The sequence below is a fragment of the Sceloporus occidentalis genome, unplaced genomic scaffold, assembly GCF_023333645.1.
Source record: "Sceloporus occidentalis isolate IW3139 unplaced genomic scaffold, rSceOcc1.0.p SCAF_3, whole genome shotgun sequence".
Taxonomy (NCBI): domain Eukaryota; kingdom Metazoa; phylum Chordata; class Lepidosauria; order Squamata; family Phrynosomatidae; genus Sceloporus; species Sceloporus occidentalis.
Window position 1 is genome coordinate 200,403,316 of NW_028316983.1, and position 19,445 is coordinate 200,422,760.

Here is a 19,445-nt window from a genome sequence, read left to right on the forward strand (position 1 = left end):
ACCTGCATAAAAATATTTCCAGCTTTTTTTTTTTTTTTTAATTAAATCATGATCTCTTGTAAAACCTCTAGTGACCTCTGGTGGAAATCTCATTCTATATGTTGCTAACTGCAACTCTAATTTCTTCTGCAATGCCACTTATTTATAATAATCTCTATTTGTTTTAACCTGCAGCAATCACGTAGAAACAGTAAATTGGCAAACATTTGATCAGATTTCTGGCCTTTCTTCAGTTAACATACTTTAACATGGCTTTTACAGCATTTTCTAAGGAGCAGCTTATTCTGGGTGGATAAGAACAGCTGTGTAATGAACGCTAATTGAAAAAGTCCATGACAATAAAAAAAAAAAAAAAAATCACAGGTTCTAAATAACTAACCCCATCACATCATAAAGAGAACATTCATATAGTATTTCCTTTTATTCTGGAGGTCTCTACAATTAAAGAGTTCAAGGAGTATCATTTAAAATGCTTATGTGGGCTTCATATACCAGGTCACCAAGAAGAACAAATGAACAGATCAAACCAGGGCTCTCCTTGGAAGCAAAGATGATAAAGTTGAGGCTATCATACTATGGCCACATAATGAGAAGGCACAGATCATTAGAAAAAACAAGTATAAGAAAGATAGAGGCGAGGAAGACCACAAACCAGATGGAGACTCAATATAGGGAATTGTGGGTAAGGACTTGCAGGATCTGGGCAGGGCAGTGGAGGATAGGGATTCTTGGAGATGTCTCATCCACAGGGTTGCTTTGAGTCAGAACTGACTTGAGGGCAGCCAACAACAAAAGTTATCTTAACCTAATGCTGTATGCTGAAAATAGCAATTTATTGATTTACAGCATCAGTTCCCAAATTGTGGGATGAGACCCTCACGAGTGTTGCTCAAGGAGAGGGGGGGGGGGGCTGAGACTTGAGAGGCCCTGATCCCCCTCCTCCCTAATCTTTTGTCCTAGAGGGCAAGTGAAAGGCAAGGAGGGCACTTGGAACAACTGCTGCTGAGAGTATGAGAGTGGGGAAACTCACTGGATGCTGTCTCTGGTGGGGCCCATCCTGAGCCACACTTCTTCTTCCACATGTCCCATCATTGCTACAGTTCTTCATTTAAATAGAATCACAAGGTTAAAAAGTTTAAGAAACACTGATTTAGTTTCAAAACTGTCCATTTTCCTTGCTCAGCCATGGAAACCTAAATAAGGCTATTAGTATATTCAAGTTTCAATTGAGACAATTGAGGCAGTATGGTGTATTGATTTGAGTGCAATATGACTTTGGAGAACAGGGTCCAAATCCCTGCTTGGACATGGAAACTTACTGAGTGACCTTGGGCAAGTTGGTCTCCAAGCCTCATGGCAAATCCCCTCTGGACAATTTTTTTCCTAAGACAGCAACAATTGTTAGCCCTCACAGAGGTAGTATCTTATGAATGCTGAACCTTTATGAGCCTGGACAGAATTTTCAATGGCCAAGAAAATACTTTATAACTGTACTTTTCGGGAGTCATTTCCCACTTCTTCCTGACAGCTGATGCAGTCCTTTGAACAAATATCACACAGACCCAGGAAATAAAATCATTATCGACCCTTACTATGTAAAGTGCTGTGCAAACGTTACAGTGCTCTATAAATAAGTGTTAATAATAAAATGTCTCCTTTTAACAGAGGAAGCTTCACCTATTCTATTCATATCAGCTTTTGTCTAATTTAGTTGTAGTCTTAATTGTATCTGATCTTCCTTACTTTTTTCTTCAAACTGACAAAAAGTATTAACTTCATAGTTCTTCATAATTAACACAAAAACAAACAAGCAGTAAAGGTAAAAAGTTATTCTCAATTTTTATTGAAGCAGATGGAAATCATTTAAGCATCGGCAATAGTAACTTCAACTTCTACACCAGGCTCAATACTGATAGAAGTGATCTGCTTAACTATCTCTGAAGGACTGTGCAAATCAATGAGACGCTTGTGAATACGCATCTGGAAACGATCCCAGGTTTTGGAACCTTCGCCACATGGTGTTTTCCTTGTAGTGATTCGCAGAGTCTAAAATTAGAATGAACACGGAAAGTTGATCACTATGCGAGTTTTAATCACAAAAATTAAAATATCTTATACAGTAATTAAAATCTGTCTGGAATTTAACAGCATGTATCGCATGGAAAAATCTATTATCTGATCATCAATTGCACCCCCTTGTTCCTATTTTTTCTCTCCTTACTTTATGCAGTTCAGGTTGTATGTTCCATTTGTCTAATGGGGACATACACTCCTCAAAACATTTTTTTAAAAGCCTATTAATGCGAGTTCTTTCCAAGTCTGAAATGTCACTAACAAATTTTACTACAGAATGTGTTAGTCTGAAAATTATACTGCCCAGTTAGAACTTACCTTTTTCAAAAAGCCTTATAAAACCAATGACAAACTGATATGTAAAAAATGCCATTATAAATTATATCAAGTAACATACCTTGGTGGGCATGCGAACTGGTCCTTTCACTTTTAAGTTCTTCTCCTTAGCACCTCTGATCAGATCTGCACAGACTATACAAATTCAGCAAAGTTAAAAATAAAGTTTTGCATTTATAATAAAAGGTTTTACATTGCTTCATGTTGGCTCAGAATAGCGTATAAACTAATCACAGTAATTCAGTTAACATTTTTGTCCTCATTGCCAACTATATGGATGAAATTAGTTACAGAAAAGTTGCTGGTGCCAACAGCAAGATATCTGCAGAACAAGAGTAGTCACTTCATTTGTAGTATTTTGTGTGGGGTAAGTCTTGAACTATGTATCGTATGCGTCTTCTAGTCACCTGTCGACTTATGGTGAACCCATGAATTTTATAGCGTTTTCTTAGGCAAGGAATGCTCAAGAGGTGTTTTTGTCAGCTCCTTCCTCTGAAATATAGCCTACAGCACCTGGTATTCATTGGTGGCCTCCCATGAAAATACTAACCAGGGCTGACCCTATATAGCCTCCAAGATCAGAGAGGATCTGGTGCCTTTAGGTATTCACATGCTAAAAAATATATGTTAAAAAAGACATTCAGCATTTGAAATGGAGCAAGATTGTCTCAACACAGAAGTGTTTGGTTCTATATTAATACTGTAAATGAAAAATTATAGAGCACAGCCTATAAACATGTCAGGAGTCCACTAAACTGAACACAACATGGCTATTTAACAAAACATGATTTAAGTATCATTAACATTAACAGCTCAGTACTGCATGAATTGGGCCCAACATGATCCCATGAGTTTACTGCCTTGGCAAAATGCTAGGGACTTCTGGAAACTGTAGTTTTGTGAGACATTTAGCCTTCTTTGTCAGAGCTCTGGTGCCACAATAAACTACCATTCCCAGGATTCCCCAGCAGTCAGCCAGGGCAGTTAAAGCTGTCTTGAACTAGCTTATTTCTATTGTGTGCTTTGGACCTAAATCAGCATAAGGTTTGGCGAGAAGCAGGGCTGGGTAGTAGTAGTGATTTTGGGGTTACTCCTTGTCCTACTCTGGAGTAAAACATTTTTTTTCTTAATGCTACTCCTACTCCTGTAAAAACCTCTTACTCCATTACTTCTTACTCCTTCTCCTACTCTCCAGCCCTGGAGAAAAGCCCCAGTTGGTTTGCAAAGCTGGGGTGTGTGTGTGTGTCTTTGCTTGCCAGTCCCTTCCCCAGTGCAATATAAAAAAGTTTTTGGTGTTTGCATCTAAAATATAATAACAAGAATAAGAGGTAACTTGACAAGTATATATTTTGTTACTCCTTATTCCTACTCCAATTCCTGTAAAAACCTCTTACTCCTTTACTCCTTACTTCTACTCCCCATCCCTGGCAAGAAGAGAACAAAAGCTTCAACACAGCAGCTCCACTGAAGACTTCTGGCAAATGTTTATGAACCCTGCGTTGATATGCCACTTACCCTTTTCTAAAGACTTCACATTACGACTTGTCAAGGTGATTCTGATTCGATGAATTGCTACCTCCTGTTCCACAGGGGCTTTCCCAGTATCTTTAAATGCCTAGAACAAACAGGTCAGAAAGATTCAAACACTGCCAGGAAGGCTACAGGCACCGGCTGAGTGAAAGCAGTAACTCTTAAAGCAGCTGGAAGAGGCTGCAAAACTCCTGGATCTTTAAAGGAGTTGATACTCAAACCCCTATATTTCAGTCCTGGCATTCATTATCACTGGATACAATGGCTGGCTGATGGAACATCTGAAGGGCCACATGACCCCCCCCCCCTTCAAGGTTTAGGAAAAAGGGGTGCTCTTTTAAATTGGCTTGAGAAAGTCAATGTATTTATCAAAATAAAGCAGAAAGTAAATGAAAGGTGGTTTCTCTTCTAGACTGGCTTTAGTAGCACGATCAGCAACAAAACAGCAGCACCACCATTGCACTTTTATTGCTGTTCCCGATGTATGTTGACCCTATGCTTTTCTTGGCAATGTTTGTTCAGAAGTTTGCCACTGCCAGTTCAGAAAGGATGCTGAGGAGCTGGAGCATGGCCAGAGCAGGGAGACCAAAATGGCGATGGGTCTGGAAACCATGCCTTATGAGGAAAGACTTGGGGAGCTGGGTGTGTTTGGCCTGGAAAAGAGATGGTTAAGAGGCGATAGGATAGCCCTGTTTAAGTACATTTGTCCCTCCATAATTCCTAGGGTTAGGGACACAAGGCTCCCTTGAATGTGGGAAAAAAGCAAATAACAAAAACGCGTCTTTACCTGAGATGACAATTCTCTAGCAATCTCTAGGTCCTCCAGTTCATAGAACTGCAATGGAGGAGCTACAATGTCTAGTAGAGCATTCTCTCTAGGTCTTTTGGTGCAACTTTTACCTAAAGTCCACCAGAGAGTTGCACTGGAGGACCTAGATATTCCTCGAGGGAACATACTGATCAAATCCGTGAATAATCAAACCCGCAAATATGGAGGGATGAGGATGGAGCAAGCTTTTTTCCTGCTGCTCCAGAGAGTAGGACCTGGAGCAGTGGATTTAAACTAGGAAAAAGCCATCCCAGCTCAACGTTAGGAAGAACTTCCTAATGGTAAGAGCTGTCTGAGAGTGGACCTCTCTCCCCCTCAGAGGATGGCCGAGTCTCCTCCTTTGGCGGTCTTTAAACAGAGGCTGGATGGCCGTTTATGGCTTTAATGTTTGCAAGTGGCAGGTCCGTTTTAATAATAATAACAATAATAAAGGGGGGGGTGATTCCGCGCATGCGCACCAGCCCTCAGCCCAGTTCCAGAGCGGAGCGTGGCCGCTTTATGCAAATGAGAGAGGGGCGCGCGTGCCCTGGCGCTGACAGAAGAGCAGCCCTTAAAGCCCCCTCCCTATCCTCCTCCTCCTCCTCCTCTTCTTCCCTCGTTGCTCTCACCATGGCCTTCGCCGCCGCTTCCTCCAAGCTCTCCTGACCGACTTATTCCGCGCAAGGCCCACGGAACAGCGGTGAGTCAGGAAAGAGCGAACACCAAAAAGAAAGGCTGGCTGGGAAGGCCCGCCTTTATATAGCAGACCCAGACGCCCCGCCCCTTTCCCTTCGACCCGGAAGTGCTTCTCTAAAGGGACGGGAAGGGCGACGATGATTGACAGGGAGAGAGCTGTCAGTCAGAGCGAGGGCGGGGCCACCCCCCTCCGCGCCTCGAACGCCGCCGCGTTCCTTAAATGGCGGCGGCCTTGTTTTCAGTGAGACGGAAGACCTGGCTGTGTCTACATTGGAGGAATAACCCGGTTTGGCACCGCTTTAACTGCCCTGGCTCATGTCTAGGGAATTCTGGGAAGTGTAGTGTTTGTGAGACACTGACCCTTCTCTGTCAGAGAGCGCTCTGGCGCCACAGAACAAACTACATATCCCAGGATTCCCTAAGCACTGAGCCAGGGCAGCTAAAGCGGATAGTCTCAAACTGGATTATTTCTGCACTGCGTTTTGGACCTTGAAGGCACTCACACAGACCGTGTCTGCAGTCTTAGGTCTCCTTTAGTGCCTGTGGAACTAAGTGTACAGTAGAGTACTGGAACATCATGGTGCTCTGGGAGGAACAGTGCTCCCTTTCAGTCCTGATCCAGATTGTGCTGCTTCGCTTCGCAATACAGCATCTAACCAGAAAGCAGCGTAGCCAGGGATGGATTTGAGTCTGTTAAGCAGTACCCTTGTCCCTCCATCTTCGCCAGGGTTAGACCCCCGACCCCCCGCAAATAACAAAAACAGCATGTTTTTACCTGAGAGGACGCCTCTAAGTCCTCCGACACAACTCTCTGGTCAACATCCAACATAGAACTGCGCTGGAAGAGCTACAAATGCCCAGTGGAGTATTCTCTCTAGGGATCTCTAGGTCTTTTGGTGCAACTTTTAGTTAAGAGTCTCACTGGAGGACCCAGATATTCCTAGAGAGAACATATTAATCGAATGCGTGAATAATAAAATCCGCAAATATGGAGAGATGAATGTATTTGAAACCACAATTCTGAATCTTGACACCTGCTTCCCTTCCAAAGGTGGTGGTGGTTATGTGCCTACAAGTCATTCCCAGCACGGCAACCCTTTCATGGGGTTTTCTTGACAAGATTTGTTCAGAGGAGGCTGGCCACTGCCTTCCCCTGAGAGAGCATGCCATGCCCAAAGTGGGTTTCATGGCCTAGCTGGGAATCAAACCCTGCTCTCCAGAGTCGCAATCCTACACCAGAACATCTACAAAGGAGATTACTGCACTACACTCGTATAGAGCTGCTATTCCATTTTTACTCCTCTGGCTGCCTCCTGTTGTATTCTGGCTGGGATTTGCAGTTTAGGGAGGGGCATTTACACCAGTGTTGCCAACAAGCCTCGAAGATAATTCCCCAAAATGTTTGCCCAAAACACACTGAATCCCCCCACATCACACGGAATATTCAGTCACAATTCCCAGAAAATTCCCATAATGTTAAAATGGCGGATGTTTTGCAAATAAACGTAAACGTAATTGAATAAAAATAATTGTAACTTATTTCAACCCTCAAAATCACCATTGAACCAAACAAAGAATCTTTCAGTCCTTTTAAGATATTTATTTTGACATGAAGGGGGTTCAGGAAGCTTTGTGCCAAATAGAAATGTTTTAGGCTGCAACCGCACTGCAGAAATAAATCCAGTTTGACACCCTTTTAATTGCCATGGCTCAGTGCTAGGGAATCCTGGGAATTCTAGTTTTTGGAGACATTTAACCTTCTCTCTCAGCAAACTCTGGTGTGACAACAAACTACAATTCCCAGGATTTCATAGCACTGGGCCATGGCAGTAAAAACAGTATGAAATTGGATTTCTCTGGAGTCTGGAGTGAAGATGCAGCCTGAGTTGGGTCCAAGACACACTGCAGAAATAATCCAGTTTGAGACTGCTTTAACTGCCCTGGCTCAGTGCTAGAGAACCCTGGGAATTGTAGTTTTGTGAGAAAGAGCTCTGGTGCCACAATGAACTACAGTTCCCATGCATCTGAGGAAATACACTTAAGTCTAGGAAAGCTCATGCTGCCAACTTCTCTTTCAGTGAGACTCAAAGGTGCTACAAGATCTCTCCATCATCATCACCATTATTATTATCATTATTAAATCCAAATGCAGCTGAAGAAGTGGACTTAAATTGGCAACACTAATATCCTGTAGACTCATTCTCTGGGGCTGGGATCTGGAAGCGTGGAGGCAATTCCCTTGTCAAACCAGGGAATCCTGGGAATTGTAGTTTGTTGTGTCATGTTGAGACACTGCTTTTACTGGCAGCCAGGGCTCCATGCATGAAATTCTGGGCTTGGTGGTTTGTTGTTCCCAGAATCCCATCATCACAGGGAGCCTTGCAGTTAGAAGCAGTGCCAAACTGGATTATTTCTGCAGTATGGATGGCAATGGAAAAGAGAACGAAAAAGAGAGCCACAAAACAAAATTCTTGGAAGACAGGGCAGGGATGCCCACTTACCAGGTGCTCTGCCCATGCTCAGAGGCATATTTAATCACTAACACACACACACACACACACACACACTCAGGGACATCACATTCACATCACACAACCCAAATGGTCCTCACAGTACAACAAGGACCCTGAGAGGTAGGCTTGGGGCACTCTGCCCAAGCTCAGGAATTCAGAAATTCAAATGTCACTCTCAGGCAGACACAGAAGTCCACAACATCAAGCCATGATACCATGATCAAGTATTGCCTTTGTGTGCCTTAAAACTTATTTCTTACTTGGAAATCCAAGGCAATTGGGAAGCCAGCCAAGATCCCTGACTCCCTGCCTCTCTCCAGCACTGCAGCCACTTTGCTTTCCCCTGGAGCCTGAGAATGCGGGGGGGGGGGGGGGGCAATCACTGTCCTCTTTCTGATTGGCTGAACTGTTAGTGTGAATGTGAGTCCTCCAAACAGTTGGGGTTGGTTGGGCTTGCTCCGTCCTGGCTCTCAGAGGGAGTCATTAGAGAGCGAGAGAGAGAGAGAGATTTTTCTCCAGCCCTCTTGGCTGAAAACTTTTACACTCCAAAGGGTTGGTGGCTCTGCAGCAGTCTGGAGCTGAAATGGGCCAAAGTCGCGGAAAAGGCACTGAAATATAGCCAGGCGCGAAAATCACACGAAAAGCTCTGAAAAGTCCCCGTTTTCGCGTGAAAGTCGCAAAATTGGCAACACTGATTTGCACTGAACTATAAACCCCAGAATGCAACAGGAGGCAGCCAGACCAATAAAAGTGGAAGAGCAGCACTAGTCTCTACAGCAGACTTGGAATCACACAAGTGCTTGAGGAGGAGTGGGGCAATCTGTTTCTCTTTCAGTGTTGTACACAAATAGTTGGATCACATATTGTAACAGACAAGTAAGCTGCCTAAGTAAGACCCAGCTTGGTGTAATGCCTTGAGTGTTGGACTACAACTTGAGACCAGGGTTCGATTCTCGGCTTGGCCATGAGGCCCACTGGGTGCCCTTGGGCAAGTCACACACTTTCAGGCTCAGAGGGAAGCAATGGCAAACTTCCTCTGAACAACTCTTGCCAAGAAAACCGCATGATAGGTTTGCCTTAGGTTATTTTATTCATACACTCGTCCCTCCACATTTGTGGCTTTGACTTTTGCAAATTTGATTAATATGCTCTCTCCCTAGGAATGTCTAGGTCCTCCAGAGAAATTCTGCTGGAAGTTGATCATAGACTTGCACCGGAGGACCTAAAGATTCCTAGAGAAAACACTTCTCTAGGCATTTGTAGGTCCTGCAACATGATTCTGTGGTCAAATTGTGGCACATTTTGCCCACAGAGTTCTGCAGGAGGACCTAGAAATTCCTAGAGAGGTGTACTCTTAGGTTAAAAAAGTACTCTTTATTTGCATTCTTTTTTCACTTTTGCAGAAGTCCTGTGCACCTAACCCCAGCAAATGTGGAGCGAGAAGTGTAGTTTCATTCTTTATAGCAAAAGTGTATAACCATCGCCTCAAAAAAATATGCCTTTGAATCGCAATTCCACCATTTCCATTTACCCCTTTCCACTAAAAAGTATTTTACAGTGTGTGACTCACCCAAGGTCAGCTGGTGGGCTTCCATGGCCAAGCAGGGAATGGTCTCCAGAATTATAGTCATAGCATATTACACCATATTTTTTTCAATGTACAGTAGTAACAAAATAGCAATCAGCAGCAGCCAATACATTTGCTTGTAAAAATACTTCACATATTTTAATTGTTTGAAAATATACAATTATGAGAGCTATTTAAAAAATGTCTTCTGCGTGCAGCAAAACAGGTAAATGATTCAGCTTTTCATAATGTAATGGGCATGGCGGTTGTTCTAAAAGAGTCCATTTCTAAGAACTTATTCCGTAAGTTTATGTAACTGAAGCACAATCATTCTTAACAAACATTATCACATGTGTGATACAGAAGTAACATTATTCCCAACTATTCTGCTTAATAGCAGCACATGGCAAATTTCTTGAAGCTGGGTGGAATGTTTAAACAGACTGAATAAATGGGGGGAGTGGGAGATTTTGAAGCTGAACACTACACTCAGTTTGCAAAGACAGCAGTATTAGTCTGCTTCAGTATAAAAAGGAGGAAAAGATATGGGTGAAAGGAGGGTGGGGTTTTTTTTGTATGTTTATAATTAACCAATTTATTTTAATAGCTTTCCTTAATACCATTCTACTTCCACAGATGAACATTGCATGCTTTTATCTGAAATGTGCCTTTAACCTGGGTTGAGAAGCTGGAGTTATGTTGTTGTTGTGTGCCTTCAGGTTGTTTGTGACTTATAGTGACCCTAAGTTAAATCTATGGGTTTTTTTCTTAGCAAGATTTGTTCAGAGGGAGTGCGACTTGCCCAAGGCTGCCCAGTGGGTCTCCATGCATGATCAGTTATTCAAACCCTGGTCTGTCAGTATCCTAGTCCAACACTTAAACCATTACCCCACACTGGCTCTCCGGGTTCTTAACAGCAGCAGCTGTCTTTAATGCTTGTTTCCCCAACAAACCTTCAGCCCTGCAGAAACATTTCCTGCTATAGAACAAACTCTGAACTATTTGTTAAATAAAATATGGATGTTACTTCATATCTTCCAACTGTCTTGGATTTGGCAGATTCAGCCCCAATGAATCCTCTACTCACCCACTTTTTGAGCTGATTTAAAATATCCCAATTTCTTTCTCTTCCTCCCATTCCCCCCCTTGTCCTCAGCTTACTTCCATTGGTGCGAACAGGTCAGTATGCAAAAGTAGTTTGCACTTAAACATCTCAATGAATGGAGGGAAAGAAAACGGAGGTGGAATCTTGCCCTTCTCTGTAGGATTAGGAAACAGCAAACTACTGCAGATTCTCCTAGTTTGTGTGCTGTTCCTCATTAATAACTTTTATCATCTTGACACCATAGTCTGATATTTCTTGGCCACATGTCTCCCGGTTTTCATCTGTGAAATATTGGAGGGTATATGACTGTAGGATTTGAAGAAGTGTTGTTATGCAAGACAACAACAAAAATAAATAAAACTCCAGATGTTTAAAAAAAGGTTTTGAGAAACAAGCACTGAGGAAAAAAATAATAATGGTAAAAACGATGTGACATAAGACTTAAAACAGCAATGAGAAAAATACCCTTTTCACTGAATATAGTTATCTTCAACCATTCAGGTAGCATTCACAAAAGAGCCAAATTGAGCCATGCCAAATCATTACTCTTGTTTCCAGGACATTTGAAGAGTTGTCCCAACAGAATCACAAAGACGTGTAAGTTCAGATAACAAACTATCAACCATCTTTCAGTCTCCAGTTTCACTATCCATTTGGCAACATGCATTAAAAATATAAAGCATATCCAGACTTCTTCACATTTTAACTTATGGAATGGCATTAGATGCTCAATTAATTTACACTGCAGACTATTAAGTTCTGGTCAGGAAAAGGTAAATTAAGTTGGTCAAAATCAAATCACTTGATCCTAATTTTATCCCTAGTAATTCTAATGAATTGTAGTTTTCCGATTATTATGAAAAACAAAAACAATTATAAAACAAAGTTGGAGGTTTTTAAACAGAGGCTGGGTGGGTGGCCATCTGTTGGGGTGCTTTGATTGTGAGTTCCTGCACGGCAGGGGGTTGGACTGGATGGCCCTTCAGGTCTTTTCCAACTCTATGATTCTATGAAATATTAGTAACACTCAAAATTGAGAACAGATATTCCAAAGAAAGCAAGACAAATGTTTGGTTTGGAGATTTCAAAACAGTTACATCAAACAGAAGTGCCTACAGAACACTAAGATACTTAGTTGTATATTGGAAAAAAATACAAGGTGGATATAATGACTATGTGCACTCCAACAGCCTAATTTGATGCACGTTTAGTTAAATATCAGAACCACTACATTCAGTGTGTGTTAGCCACCATGGTATATATAGAGAGCTGCAGCATGATTACTCTGAATAAAGCCCTGTTAAGTTCAATAGGTATACTCCTTCATAAGTTTAGGATTCCAGCCTTAACTTGTAAATTCAACAAATATGATCATTTTTAAAATGATTGTAATCCCCACATGTCAGAAAAAGTCTAATAGCTCGGGGGCATGAATAGCTCAGGAGGAGAATGCCTGATTAGTAATTAGTCTGTGAGAACAACCATGAGGTTGGAAGTGACTGCTGTAAAACATCATTTGTGTTTGCTAGTCAAAGCTTGGTCTCTTATTTAATCTATAACAGAGGAAGTCCAATCTTTATTAAGTGTAGAGCTCACATTATGTTAAGAATAAACTAATCTGCTTTTTAAAAATGTATACATGCCTTTATCAGTTGCTTAACATTTATGAATTATTTAAGGAGTACAGTAGCCCCTCCATTTTTGTGGACTTGAAATCAGAGTCCCTCACCTGTTTGTGAGTGGCAAATGGAGGGGGGAAAATGGGGTATGTTCCTATGCGGTGCGCCCATACCAATGGGGCTTGAATATCAGCAAGTTTCTGTTTTCGCAGGGTGTATGTGTGTGGAACGGATCTCCCACAAAAACAGCATGGCGACTGTATTTGTGAATCTGTTCTTATCCTTGAAAGTCAAGTCACTCAGCAGTATCTAGAAAATAAGGTGTTCTCATTTCTAGCTCAGTTCACACAGAGAGATACCACCATAGTCAGAGAGAAAAAAAGGACAAATGTTTTTATCTAACCATTTTAAACTGCAATCATGCAACACAGTCCTATGTATTGTTACTAAGAAACTCTAGGATTATTACTGTCCCACACTAAATGTGCTGATTACAGTATTCCAGATTTTAGATACTGGGCATTACAAGCATGCAACTTTCCTTCTCAACATCAACAAAAATTGGACAGCTTAATCACGTACATCGTGCTGTTATTCTGCCGAGAAGAGCATTCTCAAACCTGCTACTAGTATTCTGCAAAGAGTTTTATTTGTAGAAAATCTGAAAACCAGTAACATTTTTTAAACTTGCTTTGAATCCTGAGAGGTTAAAGCAATAACACACTAATTTAGCTAAGAAAATAGTAAACAGTAAAAGCGGACACACACACACAAGCCAGTATTTTTTATACTGTTAGAGACAGAGAGTGAAGATTCTGGAGGAGAAGGTCTGCAGTAGGACGTTCTGCTATGTCAGACTTCCAACAACTTTCAATTATGCTTTCAAGCTGTTGTCCAGTGGCTGAACCTTTAAACACAGCTGCAGTCAGAGAGGGGCGCAAGTTACAAGCGACAACAGAGTAGAGTACATACTGACGCTCACCCAAATAAGGTTCTTGCTGTGTAACCATTTGCCAGAGTGTAATAGCAAAAGAGTAGATGTCTGCCTTATGGGTGACTCTCTCACCTTTAAGGAGTTCAGGAGCACGATGGGTATATGTCCCACCTTGTTGAGAAAGTAGTGGGCCTGATGATACAAGATCCTGTAGTTTTTGGGAGCATCCAAAATCTCCAATTTTGCAAACATTTTGTTCTGTGATGAATATATTAGCAGGTTTTAAATCCAAATGCACAATTAAATGTGAATGGAGAAAGACTAGACCTGCAGCAATGTCACAAGAATAGCCCAGTACCTGAGTTAGGCTCAAACACACATGGCCACATCCAAGCCCATCATCCTTCCTTTTTGCTGCCCTGCAGTCAGTCCCATAGATAGCATGGTGCAGAGTGCTGCTGCCTACATATTCCATTATTATGGTGCCCAAACTATCCTGAGTAGCAGGAGCACACGTACTAGCAGCTACTACACGCACCACATTTTGATGGTCAAGATGTGCCACATTTAATTCTGCCCAGAAACTCTGCCGTGATGCTAAACTGTTTTTACTGCATTTCTTCACCTGTTTTACTGCCACTGTTGCTCCATGGTAAACAGCCTTGTAGACAGAACCAAAGCCACCAGAACCCAGGGGATGCAGTAGACACAACTGATCCCAGTCTATACAACACCAGGCTAGACGAGTGGGTAGTTGGCGAGCTCTGGGAGAAAGACCTTCTTCACAAAAGAACTTTTCACCTTTGGCAGAAAACACCAAGGGACTACTGCAGGGCCGTGCATTCACAGATGGAGAAAACTGCAGATGATGAAGACGTCTATGAGGCAGAGGGGATGGCATAATTAAGTAGGAACAACCTTTGGCAATAGATTTGCAAAAAGAAAATAGATCCTTAAAAAAAAAAGGATGAAGGAAAAGTAAGCAGTCTTTCACAAGTCTGCTTTGGTTTTGCTTTCAAATTCCTTTCACAGAATCACTGCAGTAGATTTTCAGCCAACAAGCTCCAGTCAGTTTCAGATGATGGCAGTTTTTATAATTAACCCCTAATAATTTTGACCTAGAAAGGGAATTGAGATTTCAGTCCCAATCCCAAAAACACTTACAGCACAGTCCTAAAAAAGGTTTACTCAGAAATAAATTCCACTGACTTCAGTAGGAATTACTCCTCAGTAATTGTGCTTAGGGACAGCCTTCAGGACTTCTTCTTTATCTCATCACTTTATATTAGATCCTTTTGTGTTACTTTTCTTAGCTACATTCAAACTCTGGGAAAAAATAGAGCAGAAATATTGGGGTGTCACTTCTTGTTCGGTTTCTTTGTCATTCACAGCTGTACAAGAGACTAAAACTCAACAACCACTGAACTCGATAGCCAAAAAAGTGCAACTGTTGAATTTCAGCATATTGTGCATCAAGTTATAGAACAATCTTTTCAGAAGAAAATGACAACCCCTGAGTTCTGCGAAAGACAGATTAGTTCTAGTTTGTTTTGGAATGAAGCAGATTGTCAATACAATTATTTAGTTAAGAACAATCTGTTTACATCATTGAATTGTCCTTTAAATTTTACTTACAATGCTTCTGTGAACTCTTCTACAAGGAAGAAGTAGCTCAGATTGGCTGGCAACACTTATAAAAATGTAGACATAGGTTTTAGACTATTCAGTAAAGGATTCCATCTTGAAATAGTTGGATATTTAGAAACATTTGATCTGTTATTTGAATTAATTTAATCTGTGGCTTCACACTTATCTGCTCTGACAGCAACCATGTGAATAGCAATTTCCTTCTTAGGAAAGAGAGAACATGTGGAGTGAGGGACAACCCAAATCAGGACTATAGCACAGGGTTAAATCTCCCTCTCCTGTCTTGCACATGGCCCTTATCTGGATTGAACTCCTGCAGCTGCAATTTAGTAAAGAAAAACCAACAACAGAAAGACCAATCAGATGCTTGGTGTTACATCTAGTTTGGTTCCCTTTACTCCTCATTCTTGGGAGAGAGAAATAAAAGCAATACTTACCTTTTCTAGTCTCCTTGTCCTTTTCTTGATCTACTTTTGGCTTAGATTTGACTAACATGCATTGTAATATTTTAGAGTTGCATTACGTATGGGGAAGTGTCCTCTCTTGAGTAAAACATATTTGGAAGTAATAATGAAACTGATAAAGACTACATCACCTCTCCCCTATTTGCATATTTGTTTGCTACCCATCAAGTCAGTAATAACAGCTATTTTAGATTTAAAAATAAGGATAACTTGGGATAACACTTGCCGTGAAGAACTGAAGGACAAAAACAATGAATAAAGGGGAAGGGGAGAAACCCTTAGGTCAAGAGTAAAGCAGAGGTTATGTATATACAAGAACTTATAATTGCAATTAAATAATTTTTGAATATATAACCCTATAATAGGACCTATAGTGAATTGTTAGTCCCTATTAATGGGTTTATATCAGTCTTGACTTACCTTGTAGCAGTTGATTAAATGGCTCTATTTTAGTTGGCACTAGCAGTTCAGTTTAGGCTTAGATTGTTAACTTTTTTAGCTGAAGCCTTTCTATAAATGAAATAAAGAATGACACATATTTGTCCAATTGAGACTGGGATCCTGTGAACAACTGGGTATAAATCTCACTAGTTGACTGGGACTTCTCCTGAAAACAGGACAGGCTTAAATATAATTTGTTTTATTTTATGCTTTTAGCCACTGAGGTATTTCAAAAGACTTCTGCAGAAGCGGAAGAAAAAAACCTTCTGCATCCTACTGTGATATTACTACATTTTAGATGATCTTACAATGATTTATTTTAAAATGAATAGTTGCTTTTTTAAAATGGCATTACATAACCTAAGAGTAGTGACACTAGAGATACATGAACAGAAAACATATTGATGTGCATGCCTTACTGAGCTGCATCCTGTGCACAGCAGCTTTCGAAAACCATTCAGAAACAAGACAGTGCAAAGCAGATACCAGTGACCTTTTTGAAGCTCATCATTCCAATCGACTTCCATCTGCATTGGTTTTAAGTTGTATTATTACTATATTTTAATGCTTTCTACTTATATTTTAATATTTATTTGCTCCTTGGGCATACTCATTATGGCCTTAAGGTGAGTATCATAAACATTAGAATGATATACTTCCGGACTCTGGATCTTGTTACATTAAAAACATATAGTTTGAATAATGTATACGTATTGACAGGAACAAATATATATTTAGATATTTAGTGAAGAAAGCAACTGATGTGTGAAGTTCTCAAGATTGGAGATGTTCAACTGCTAGAGTCCAAAATTAACACTTCTTAAATAAAATGGCATTCTTTTATTGAATTATAGCCAAGCTTATGGTATTTATAAGTCTGTGGCTGACACTGACGAATATTTGCAAAAATATTATTGGTAAAATTATTGAGCACAATTCATGCTATGGACCTGGTGTACACTTAGAATTAACAAAGGAAATCTAGTACAAGCTGTCTACACAAGGGGGCAACCTTGTCTTTTGTTTGGTATATGACTTAAAAAATTTTTTTTAAAGGAACTACCTAAATGAACTTCATGAGATGTCTAGTATTTTGGTGCTGTTTTTCCTCTGACATCAAGAACAATATTTGTATCCTATTCACTCAGTCCCCATTGTATTCCAGAATATCCTATTGAAACCTAATTGCTAAAGCAACTCCATTGTTTTACATGTATGCTTCCAATTATTTCCCCTACTCACTTAGTAAATAGAGGACTCAGGAGAGGTGTCCATGCTGGAATTTGGAGATAGTAATAGTAACTTTCTCTCTCTCTCATATGCTAGAGCCTGGGACCACACACCAATGCTGAAAGGTGGGCGATTCCAGTCAGATAAAAGTAATTCTTTGCACAGCACATAGATCAAGTGTGGGAATTATGTGGTCCTCCAGATGTTGATGACCTGCAACTCCCAGTATTCCTAACTAGCAGCACTGGGCACTGATGCTGGGAGCTGCAGGTTGATAGCTGCATGATTCCCAACCCTGGGTGAGTTAAACTCCGAAATTCATGACAAGGTATTATGATGGTTACTAACTGGTGTAGTTTTATAAGAGGATCAAACAAATGTATGGAAACTTAAGTGGTAGAATTCAAATATATAGCCATGTTAGTCTCTAGAATCAGTATATAGAAAGATCTTGTAGCACCTTTGAAAGTAACTGGAATACATTGGCAGCATGAGCTTTCGTAGACTTCAGTCCACTTCCTCAGATGCAGACTGAGGAAGCAAACTGAAGTCTACAAAAGTTCATGCTGCCAACTTTTCTTTCAGTTAGTCCCAAAGGTGCTACAACATTTCTCTACATGTGGAAACCTAAGGTTATGAATGGCTACTTCTTAGGAAACAGTGAGTGACCTTGTGCCAATTGCTCCAATCAACCTGATCTGTTTCCTGTAATTATAAAAGTTGTGCAGAGCGTGCATGCCACCTTGAACTTGCTGGAAGGAGTTTATAATTAAAATCTTTATTTAAAAGCAGTATATCTCTAAAGTCTGTGTTGTTATGGTCCAAGTGTTTGCCCAGGACTTTGAGACCAGGGTTCAAATCCCCTCAGTCACAGAAATCGAATGGCCACTGTAGGAAAAGAATACTGGACTGGATAGGCCTTTGATCTGATCCTGTAGGGCTCTTTTTACTTCTTCTTGGGTGGGGTTCCTGCTATCTCCTATTTTCTCCAAATCCCAGTGCAATGACTCTGCAGCTGTTTTTCATTGATTCCCCACAGTAGTAAATTGTAGGTATTGAAGTTTCAACCTTAAGACAGTGTCACAGTCAATCCAGTAATGGGGAAACAATGGACAGCAGAGATATTAGAAATTATAATGGAACCAGCTTTGTTAGACTTTCTCATCCAGCATTCACCTCACCAGATATTTCCTTACCCCTTTTATTGGAATGCCGCAGTAGTTTCAGTTATAAGAGAATCATTAGCTCTGAACATGTTGCATGTTAACCACTGATGATTAACTTCAACAGTTATCCATAAGCACTTGTGGAAAATTTCTGGTTGAAGAGCATGTTCCTTACGCCGTGGCAACATATGGTGTTACAAGAGAGGCTAAGAGGTTTGAATCTGGCAGCTATGGAAAATTCACAGTCTAATCCTTGCTATGGCTCTGGAGATCAGCGTCATACTGATGCTACTGCCCCCCCCCCCCGGAAAAAAAGGGGGGGAAGGGGAAAAAATTACTGTTCTAATGCATACCCAGCAATATTTTAATCAATTATTTAGGGCACAAATACAAAAATAATCTGTGATGTATACAGTTCAAATACACCTCTCCCAAAACGCTTGTTGCTACCTATGTTTAGAATGTTCTCACTGCTTTTCTATAGTTTTTTTCCCTTGGAACTTGTGATCTGGGCAAACCATAGATTGACAATATCTTCTTTTTCCTTATATAGCTCTCAGTTAACTATCCATCTATGACAAGATGTTTTGGGAATACAATTAGTCTCTGGTATCTTAGTAACTATTTGCATAATCATACACACAAGCACTATATTTAAGTCCAGGCATTTTTTTTTTACATAACTAAAACCATTCTGTAGTTTTATTGATATTTTGTGGAGTTCACATATTTTTGTACAGCAAACATAACACTGTAGGCCACAAGAAGCTGCAGCACTATTGTTTAATAGCAGCAAGTTATATTTTTATCAGGGCATGTGGACAATAAATAGTCTGTTTCTTTGGATATGAATGCCTAAATTGAATTTTTGCTGCAGCTTCATAATGTGAAAGCTATTTTACAGAGCTTATACACAAAAATATATATGCAATCTTTTGTCTATATTTTATACAAATACAACAGTAGTTTGTGAATACATTTTAAAGTACATATACATGATAAGCAACATTTCCCATATCACAGGATAGTAATTTTAAATGAAATACAAATTCAGTCTGGAATGCATTTTTCTATTCTGACTCAAAATCTGTATTATTAAATTTTCGCACAAGTCCAAACATTTCTCACTATCTAAAAATATAATTTCAGCAATCCACATCATGTTCAGGTGTCATCCTTTTAAAATTGTTTCCATTTGTCAACACTGAAAGGGCTCTTAGAAACAAGTATGTTCTTCACTTCACACCATATCAAAAGCCCGCTTTTCATTTTCATGTTATAGTTTTGAAAATAGGCTTATTTGGGTATAAATTTGC

At 40.3% G+C, this 19,445-nt stretch overlaps 2 protein-coding genes and 1 non-coding gene across 3 annotated transcripts; all 3 read right to left on the reverse strand.

The window, feature by feature from the left end:
• Positions 1 to 1,814: 1,814 nt before the first annotated feature.
• Positions 1,815 to 5,485, reverse strand: RPS20 (ribosomal protein S20). Its single transcript, XM_089517339.1, has 4 exons — positions 5,377 to 5,485; positions 3,925 to 4,024; positions 2,471 to 2,544; positions 1,815 to 2,046 (listed from the first exon to the last, which is right to left on the reverse strand). The coding sequence occupies exons 1-4, from the start codon at positions 5,377 to 5,379 to the stop codon at positions 1,864 to 1,866; spliced, it is 360 nt and encodes a 119-aa protein (XP_089373465.1). The 5' UTR covers positions 5,380 to 5,485; the 3' UTR covers positions 1,815 to 1,863.
• Positions 2,612 to 2,677, reverse strand: LOC149317341 (small nucleolar RNA U54). The gene has a single exon (XR_016280789.1). It is a non-coding gene; the product is annotated as a small nucleolar RNA U54 (small nucleolar RNA).
• Positions 5,486 to 13,032: 7,547 nt separating the features above from the next.
• MOS (MOS proto-oncogene, serine/threonine kinase) lies at positions 13,033 to 14,082 on the reverse strand. The gene has a single exon (XM_089518368.1). It carries the CDS (start codon positions 14,080 to 14,082, stop codon positions 13,033 to 13,035), a length of 1,050 nt encoding a protein of 349 aa, XP_089374494.1.
• Between the last annotated feature and the right edge of the window lie 5,363 nt (positions 14,083 to 19,445).

Excerpts from the sequence above, each read along its gene's own strand:
- RPS20 (XM_089517339.1), bottom strand. Across the intron at positions 2,545-3,924 it reads TGTGAAGTCTTTAGAAAAGG|TCTGTGCAGATCTGATCAGA; the intron begins GTAAGTGGCATA and ends GAATTTGTATAG. Across the intron at positions 2,047-2,470 it reads CAGTTCGCATGCCCACCAAG|ACTCTGCGAATCACTACAAG; the intron begins GTATGTTACTTG and ends TTCTAATTTTAG.
- MOS (XM_089518368.1), bottom strand. The coding sequence starts at position 14,082 with ATGCCATCCCCTCTGCCTCATAGACGTCTTCATCATCTGCAGTTTTCT.